At 43.5% G+C, this 9,434-nt stretch overlaps 1 protein-coding gene across 3 annotated transcripts in view; it reads right to left on the minus strand.

Annotated features, from left to right (window-relative positions):
- Positions 1-2,867: 2,867 nt before the first annotated feature.
- Positions 2,868-9,434, minus strand: part of SLC13A4 (solute carrier family 13 member 4) — a 46,692-nt gene continuing 40,125 nt past the window's right edge. For 2 of the 3 annotated variants that reach the window (XM_053609338.1, XM_053609339.1), the window contains 2 exons: positions 6,925-7,062; positions 2,868-4,327 (listed from right to left, as the gene is read on the minus strand). In XM_053609338.1, coding sequence (XP_053465313.1) covers positions 4,190-4,327; positions 6,925-7,062 — 276 coding nt within the window. In that variant the 3' untranslated portion in view covers positions 2,868-4,189. The remainder of the gene's footprint in view (positions 4,328-6,924; positions 7,063-9,434) is intronic. The other variant, XR_008383680.1, reaches the window with a different exon arrangement.

Here is a 9,434-nt window from a genome sequence, read left to right on the forward strand (position 1 = left end):
ATTCTCATATGTTGGAGAAACCAGGTTTTGAGGTATAGTTGAAAATTTGTGCTGTGGGTGGAGTCTCTGGTGCTGAAAATTATTCTTTTTCCTGGGAGTTTTATAGTTTCCTTTGAGAAGGAGCCTCACAAGATGTTCCCTTTATTTATTTATTTATTTTTTAAAGAGACAGAGACTTGCTCTGTTCACACAGGCTAGAGTGCATTGGCACTGCAACCTTGACTTGGTTTCAAGCAATCCTCCTACCTCAACTTCCCGAGTAGCTGGGGCTAAAGGTACGTTCCATCATGCCTGGCTAATTTTTAACAAAAAAATTGTTTGGCAGAGATGGAGTCTCACTTTGTTGCTCAGGCTGGTCTTGGGTTTTGAACTGCTGAGCCCAAACTGTTCCCCTGCCGTGGCCTCCCAAAGTGCTAGGATTATAGATGTGAACTACCACACCCAGCCTCTTATTTCCCTTTTAAAAATGTTTGAAAACTCCTGTTAATGTTATCTAAGAAAACTTTTTGCCACTCCAGACCATAAAAGGAAGGTTACTCAAAATACTAGTGTAGATCACTCCAACATGTGAAAAACAACATTTTAGAATTGACACTGAAAATTTAATCTATGGAACTTAAAAAGTTTATTCCTAAGCTGTAATCCCCCCAAACAAAACAACAATAAAGGGAGAGAAAAAACAACCTCGTTTAAAGTCATCAAGAGGGATCGAATTTTATGAATTGAAGTTACCAAAGTTATGTCTTTAAACTTCTCTTCTGGTTTAGTATTATATATAATTAAGCAGTTACTTGTGATTTAAAGGAGCAATTTTCTTTTTCTAACTGATTTACTCAATTGTCACTTGTATGACTACAGAGGAAAGTAAGCTGTGTGGTTTTTCTAAGCTGTCCATAGAGCTGGTTCATAGAACCTATGTACACATGTGTAATGTTTTCATTTCCACTAAGTAGTTCACTCCCTAGATACTATGCTGATATTTGTTTTTCTCCTGATGTTGCCCACATTTTTAAAGCCTCTTCGGAGTTATTCCTCCAGAAGGAACACTATATACTGTACTGGAGCAAATGAGGCTTTTCTTAAATGTCCATTCTTGGGTTTTGCACGTAGCATTTCCCTTCCTTACACAGATGAATGACTTCTTTTTTCCCTGTTGACTGTTAGGGCCTTGCCTTGTGGAAAGGAATAAGGTAGTGAAGGAAAAATATTTTGAGATCTTGCCTGGTTTTAATAGGGAGTTTGTGACACGTAGATTTTCAAATGTTCAGTTTATACCTTTCCTAAATCTGGTTGCAACATATCCACTCAAGTCTAACATATGGTATATTTTGAAAGGCACTGGGAAAGGAAATGAACTGAGAATGGTGAGATTTTGTGGAAATTCCCAGGGTGGAGTGTTGCAAAACCTGGGTCTGGGCCTGCTTGAATCACTGCCTTGGTGGTAGAACCTTAGGAAAGGTGCAGTACAGTTGCATTATCTTACATACACAGTTGTACAGAGCTGGAAAACAAAAAGGTGCTGCGTAAATAGTGCATGTGTTTGTGCTCACCCTTCACTCAGTGAGGGCCGTCCCACACTCACCCACCTGTGTACTAAAGTGGTCTCAATTCCCTTTGTGTTCTAATAGCTTGAACATCTTGCTATTCTGAGAGTGCTTCTAGTGTTTAGAGAGGACTTTTTCAAACAATATGGTCCCCAAATGTGAAGCCAGCTACTTCACTTGGTGTTTAGCCAAAGAAACAGGGATCTATTTTGAGATTGGAGGAAACACTAGCAAATTTTTTATTTATTAAAAGATGGCATGTGAGTCTTTGTGATATGTAAATGTTAATGTAAAAGATTGTGTACCATGTACTTTATAGATAACTTGAACCAAATTTAATAAATGACTTGAGAATAAGTTGTAACTATACTTAGTGAGTTAGGCTCTCAGTTTCATCATCTGTAAAATATTAGAAGATAAAAATCAAATTATATTTGCAAGAGACACACGACAACTAAGGAGAGCTAGCAGCTATTACCTAACAGAGGAGTGATTTAGATGACAAGAAGTTATTAATCACATCTGCCATTTCCTGTCACTGGAACGGCAGTCTTGTTTGGCTTGATGCTCTGGTTTTGGGAAAGTACAGTGTAGTTCTTGAGAGTAGTCAGTAGACCAGACTGAAGTAAATGGACTTTCTAAATCAGTGAGTTGAATGCATTGGCTGCTGGGAGCACCTGGCAGCAATTGCTACTGGAGAACTGGCACAGCTTTCTTTCCAGGAGTGAGTCAAGTTCTCAAATAGCTGACCAGTGGCTATTTCTAAGTATAGTTACAACTGATTCTCAAGTCACTTATCAAATTTGGTTCTGAGTCCACTTCTAAATCAACTTTTCTTTCTCTTTTCACTTACTATACTGCCAGGTTCTCACTAGCTACACCTTTGTCTTACCGTTTGAATTTTGTAATGGGTCACCAACATGACGATTTGGCTCTAAAATCCTGATTCTTTTGAATATGTTAAAGCAAAATGACCTAGAGATGTTGGTCAAGCAAATCATCTGGAGTGTACCTAGTACTTCATGTGGGTTCGTGAGGTCTTCACTGTTACATTGGTTAAATCATTTAGTCTAAGCTAACTGACAGGGCAGAAGTACTAATATTTCTAGTTAACCCTGATCAATCAACATTCTGTGGTTAAAACACGCATGTGGTTGTTTCTTTTGCTACAAAAGAAACTTTACAACTCACACTTGATAAACTAAGTGATTTTGTAGATAAATGATGGGAAAACCACACATGCTATCAGTAGTATCTTGTGTGTGTGTTTTGTTTTTATCTTTTTTGTTGCTGTCGTTGCAGTTTGTCCAGGCCTGGGTTTGATCCCACCACTCTCCGTATATGGGGTCGCTGCCCTATCGATAGTATCTTAAAATCAGTTAAAAACAGTGAAGTGACTATGAAGGACTCCTTTTCAATTAAGATATACACATATTTAGCAAGCAACTGAGGGTAGACGTCAAGAGATATGTAATGCCGGCAAACTGGAGGGACTGAGAACTTCAGTCATATGGCAAGGACATGTGTCATGGAGAAAATGGCATGATCTTCAGGAGGAAGGAGGCCTTGATTTCCAGAATTAATTTTTTCATGGGAACCATTTATTGAGCAGTTACAGCTTGCTACATTGTAGAAGTTGCTGGGGGAATTCAAGAGACAGACATCTCTTCCCCCTCAAGGGGCTCATAGACCTGCAGGAACTGACTGATGTTTGGACTTTTGGGTACTACCAGTGCTTTGTTTTCTCAGGAACAAACTATCATTAAATCCAGAAGCAAGCCAGTCTAATACCAATAATAGTACTTGGTCTTTAATAGTTTTGGTCTCCCTAAAAAGGTAGGTCTGAAAGTTTTCCCTCCCTCTGAACAGTTAACCAAGGCAATGGCATCTGTGGTTAGTGACCGGTAGAGGCAGAGATGATAATATCAACATGTCTTCTTTCTCTACTTCCCTTTCCTTTGGCAAATAGAACAAAACCAGCCTCCTTCTGAAGGGGAATACTATTTCTATGCAGAAATTTGGTGCCAAGGTAAAGGGGAGCCATCAGAGAAAGATGATTAAATGGGAATCAAAGTACTGATTGCCACAAAGATCTATTAAGAATTGCCTTTTTTTGGAGAGAACTTAAGGAAGGATAGAAATGCTTCGAGAAAGGAGCTAACATTAGGTCTCCAGTTCTGGATGAGGTTTTCCTCCAAAAGAGATGTCACTGGTCTATCTGTATAGGTAGGATGGTTTGGGTGTCTCCTTTAACTCCTAACAAGGTAGTAAGAATAAAATAAAGCTAGTGAGGCTAGTAAGTTGGTGAGGCTTAGCCTCTGAGGGGCAACCAAGACAGGCTTTCTTCCTTTCCTGTCTTCAGAAAGACTTGATTGGAAGGGCTGGATACAAGGAAGCAAGAACAATTTTAGGGTTTTTTGAGTTGTGGAGCTAAGGAAAGGAAGGCAGGGAAGAAGACGCTAACAGCCAAGCACGTGTTTGTGGTTGTTGGAAGATTTTTGCACTTCACTTGTGATAGGTGGTGGGATCTTCTGGCACCGGATGCCCTCAGGCGTGGTTCTATTGTCGCGTGCTCCTGATAGTTTGCTTGGGTTTCAGATTTTGCTGGGTGGCAGCAGCACCTTAGGCCAGTTTGTGCTCTTGTGTTAGGCCTGATCAGTGATGTTACTGACCTTTGCCCATGCTGGATATGTGTCCAAGTGGAAGAGGCTAATTCCCCAGGTGTTGATGGCCACCATTACTATTACCAGTCCAATGACATTGACCCCCAGGCCAGCTTTCACCTGCAGGACACAAACAGCACTTGTCACTCTGCCTCTAGTCTCTCCTCCCAGGCAGCAGCAGCAGAGATCCCCAGGCATTCCCTGTCTGTGTCCCCAGCCCACGCCTTGCTCCATCCACATGGCCCTGATTGGTTCCAGTCACTGCCCTGAGTACTCTAGTGTTGCCTTAGGGTGGACAAGACCTTGAAGAGATCAAAGGGCAGGACTGGGGCTGGGAGAAGGTGATTAGAATCATCCCCACTTGTTTTTTTTTAGCCAGGGCTGGGTTTGAACCCACGACCTCTGGCATATGGGGCTGGCGCCCTATTCCTTTGAGCCACAGGTGCCGCTCATCCCCACTTGTTGCTTGCAGCACTCATTATAAAGTGGAAGGAAGCCTCGAAGGTACGTGAGTTATTTGGAATACCACATCTGTGGAATGTGAAGTTATTTCTGCGGCTCAGTGATAGGGAAATGTGTTCAACAAAATTAACCAGATCTCTTTAAAGCAAGAACTTCTTAGAGCCTATTATGTGCTAATACATACAGGGAACTCGTATGAGGGGCTCTATTATCCAAAGCCTATACCACTGTTACCTTTTTTTCCCTTTAAGAAACAGCTCATGGAAGTCATGTACCTTGGGTTCACCTGGAGAACGGGTCAGCTACTTCTGCTCAGCTCTTAGGACAGTGACACAGGGCTGCTAGCTGGAGTGGGGACTTTGCTTCTTTCTTCTGAGGCAACTGCATTTCAGTAGCTCTGCCCCCTTTTATTTTTGCTATGACATTGACACTCATAGGCTGAAAGGGGATGTGAGGGATGACAGAGCCAGGGCCAGATGGAAAAATGTGTACAGGAAGGACAGCTGACATTCTTCTAGGGAGTAACCAAGCATATAGTGTGCAAGTCCACTAGCTGGCATTGATTTGGGGAAATGGCAAGGGGAAAGAGGATGTTGGGAAATTGCTCCAATAAATGGCTACACGTGTTGTCTCTCTCCTGCCTCTGGCCAGGGCCCTGGACTTCTCAGTCATCAATCCCCTAGGCCTTTTGGCATGAGAATAGCCCTTGTCTCCCACCTAATGAGAAGGGGCAGGTTCTAACAGCTAAATTACAGTTCTTTAGCGCTGAAAGAGACTCCATGGAACCTCCTCATTTAGCAGATTAGAAAATTGAAGTCTTAAGGTAGGGCTTGACCTGAGAGTAGAACCCAGGACTGGCTCACTTGTCATCTGGGACCTTTGAAAATTAATATCTCTGGTCATTTGATTCCAGTATAGAAGGCTAGGGATAAATGGTGGCCTTCTATAGAAGGCAGTAGAAGTTGGGGCACAGCAAAGCCTGGGCAGACTGAGGGTTATGCAGTAAAATAGGAGGAAAAGAGAGGGATGGCCATGACCTCTCTTCCTGGAAGTATCTAGATAACTTACATAAGCAGTTTGAACAGTTGGAAGGACCTGAAACTCTTATTCCATATCCATATCCATTTGATGTGTTACTGGGCTGCTTAGAACAAGTTTGGATTCCCAAGAAAAACAATTTTCAGACCATCCACAAGAGTGAATGGGCCCTGTTTCAGGCAGTCAGGTCTCAGTAATTTGTCTCAGTGTTTTCTTTTCCATCCTCTCCCCAACCCCATGAGCCCCGGGTATTAAGAAGCACAGCAATGGGTCTAGGTTGAAGAATGGAGGGTGGATAAGCCCAATGCTAAAGTCAGAGTGTCTCCTCAAAGCCATGTTTTGTTTTTTTGTAGAGACAGAGTTTCACTTTATGGCCCTTGTAGAGTGCCGTGGCCTCACACAGCTCACAGAAACCTCCAACTCCTGGGCTTAAGGCGATTCTCTTGCCTCAGCCTCCCGAGTAGCTGGGACTACAGGCACCCGCCACAACGCCCGGCTATTTTTTGGTTGCAGTTTGGCCGGGGCCGGGTTTGAACCCGCCACCCTCGGTATATGGGGCCGGCGCCTTACCGACTGAGCCACAGGCGCTGCCCTCAAACCATGTTTTAAGAGCCCAGCTGAAAACTAAAAAATGAGGGTGGCTCAAAGGAGTTTGGTGCCGGCCCCATATACCAGAGGTGGCAGGTTCAAACCTGGCCAAAAACTACAAAAAAAACCTAAAAAATGAATGGTGGATGCTTCATTTTCCATTGTGGCTTCAGGGGTTTCTTGCTTGGGGAAAGAGTTGACCAAAAGAATCCTGTTCTCACAAAACCCCTTTCACTATAGGTTTACATAGTTTCTCCTACTTCATCATCTATGAATAAACCAGCAATCTTTTGAGTGAATATCCCCACTGAGCCAATAAAGAAACCGGCAAAGCTTTGTGCAAACTCATGCCTTCTGGAACTGGGCGACTGCCTGTGTCTGTCCTAGTTCTATCTCAGTACGCATTTTCTTCCAGGTAAGGGTTGAAAGAACACCTTACTGTTCTTTCTGGTATGAATGGACCAACCAAAACCTTTTTACAGGTCTCATTCTTTCTGCCACATTAGGCTGAGGGTTGACAGTCCAAGGACACTGCCACAGTATAATAAATTCTGGGGGAAGGCTGTGGAGCCGGTCATCCCTGTCCTCATGGCAGCTGGGCCTGGCAGGGGAAAGCACCAGCGACTCACCATATCTTTGATCTGGCAGTGCCCGTAGCTGAAGACGATGGCGTTGGGGGGATTGCCCACAGGCAGCATCACTGCAAAGGAGATGCACATGGTGACTGGGATCAGGGTGTAGAGTGGGTTAATGTGCAGCGTTTCAGACTAGAAGAGAGAATTCACAGAGACACCAGTGTTGAGATTTGGTTTGCGTTTCCTGTGCTTACCATCACAAACATGCTCTAAATGATGACTTAGCATTAGCTAACTTTAGCAGGGACCCCTGTGCTGGGGGCAGTTAAGTCCCTGCCCTCCAGGGCATGCAGTGTCCTTGGCTGCCTAAATGGGCTGATGCTGTTCACTCACCCTCCCCCCACACGGAAATACGGCTTTGAGTTACTTCCTAGGAGGGATGTTTGGGTTTGGGGTGCTTTTTTAAGGAGGTGATTTTTAGGTTTTTTTGAGAGGGAGGATCTCGTCACCCAGACTGGGATACAGTGGTGTGACCACAGCTCAATGCAACCTCAAACTTACAGGCTTAAGCCATTCTCCTGCCTCAGCCTCCTGAGTAACTGGGAGTACAGTGCATGCCACCACTCCCAACTAATTTTCTCTTTTTTTATTTTTTGGAGAGATAGGATCTCTCTGTTGCCCAGGCTGGTCTTAAACTCCTGGACTTATGCAATCCTCCTGTATCAGCCTCTCAAACTCTTGGGATTATAAGTCTAAACCATCATTTCCACCCAAGAAGTGATCTTAAACTTTATTCTTTAGCTGAGAATTCCTTTCTTTTTATTTTTTTGTTGTTGTTCTGTATAAAATGGGGATAATAATGCCAACTCTTTTTTTCTTTCTCTCTTTCTCTTTCATTTTCCTTTCCTTTCCCTTTCCTTTTTTCTTTTCTTCTCTTTTCTTTCTTTTCTTTTTCTTTCAACACGGTCTCACTCTGTTGCCCATGGCTGGCATTATCCTACCTCACAGCAGTCTCAAACTTCTGGGTTCAAGGGATCCTTCTGCCTCAGCCTCCTGAGTAGGTGAGACTAGGAGCTCACCACAATGCCCGGCTAATGGCTAATATTTTTTATAATTTCAGTAGTGATAGGGTCTTGCTCTTGCTTAATGCTGGTCTTGAGCTCCTGAGCTCAAAGGATCTACCTACCTTGGCCTCACAGAGTGCTGGGATTACAGGCGTGAGCCATCACTCCCAGCCAGAGACTTTCTTCAAATAAAAATCTCATGAATAACCTGTTTTGATTGATGCCGGGATCCCTCACCCTTGGGGTGCAGAACTAAGGTGTTTATTCTAGGGAAGATAATTGCTTCATATGGGAACTCAACCCATGGTTTTGCTCTCTGTGCTACCAAGTTTTGACTAGCTATATTCTCCTGCTCATGTAAGCAAGATGACAAAAAGGAGAGGTTGGAGACATCTGAGCAATGAGCTAAGAGAGTAGGTGGAGGGGCTGCCACCTGGGGTTAGAAAGCAGGGGGAGACTCTCTTGCTGGGGCGGGGGGCTTCATTCCCACATTCCACTTCCCTAAATGGGTCAGATAAAGTAAGGTGCGCTACCTTTTGGACTACATGGACAGGCTAAGATCTGGCAGTTGCTCCCCTCCCCTATTCCATTCACAACAAATTGGTCTGAGGCTGTGGAACATGACTGAATTTGTCCACTTCTCGAAACTTTCTCAAGGATGATGAAATTGGTTGGACATGGTGATTATTGTTAGCACTTTGACCTTGGTCTTTGTAGCTGTGTGTTTTGCCTCCATTTTTCTGTGGTTATCTTTGTGGCCCAACAGTCAAGTTTTTCTCTGGAGGAAGGTTGATAATGACTCTGAGGAATTGGAATTCCAAGTTGTTTTGTTGTTGTTTTTAAAGCAACAGAAGGTTTATTTTATTTGATTTTTCCATTAAAAAGCACCTAAGAAGTTAGTCCAGGGTGGTTATGGTAGTTCCATGAAGCCATCGGGACTCCTTTTATCTTTCTACTTGGCCATTGTTTGGAATTCCAAGTTTTTAAGGTTATTTTGTCTTTTTTTTTTTTTTTTTAAAGAGATAGGATCTTGCTCTGTCATCCAGGCTAGAGTGCAATGGTGCAGTCATAGCTCACTGCAGCCTTGAACTCCTGGACTCAGTTGATCTTCCTAGCTTGGCCTCTTAAGTAGCTGGGAATACAGGCATGCATCACCATGCCCCACTAATTTTTTATTTTTTGTGGAGATGGGGGTCTTGCTATGCTGCCTACACTGGTCTCAAACTCCTAGGCTCAAGTGAACCTCCCACCTCAGTCTCATAAAGTGCTGCGTTGACCGGCGTGACCCACCGAACCCAGCCTTCCTTCTTTGATTTTCACTCAGGGCTGCCCCTAAATTAATCCTACTCTTTTGGGAAAGTGTTCCTAGAACTCTTGCTATAATTTACTAATGTATCTTTTTTTTTTTTTTTTGAGACAGAGCTTCAAGCTGTCGCCCTGGGTAGAGTACTGTGGCATCACAGCTCACAGCAACCTCCAACTCCTGGGCTCAAGCGATTC

This window comes from Nycticebus coucang, chromosome 11 (genome assembly GCF_027406575.1).
Source record: "Nycticebus coucang isolate mNycCou1 chromosome 11, mNycCou1.pri, whole genome shotgun sequence".
Taxonomy (NCBI): domain Eukaryota; kingdom Metazoa; phylum Chordata; class Mammalia; order Primates; family Lorisidae; genus Nycticebus; species Nycticebus coucang.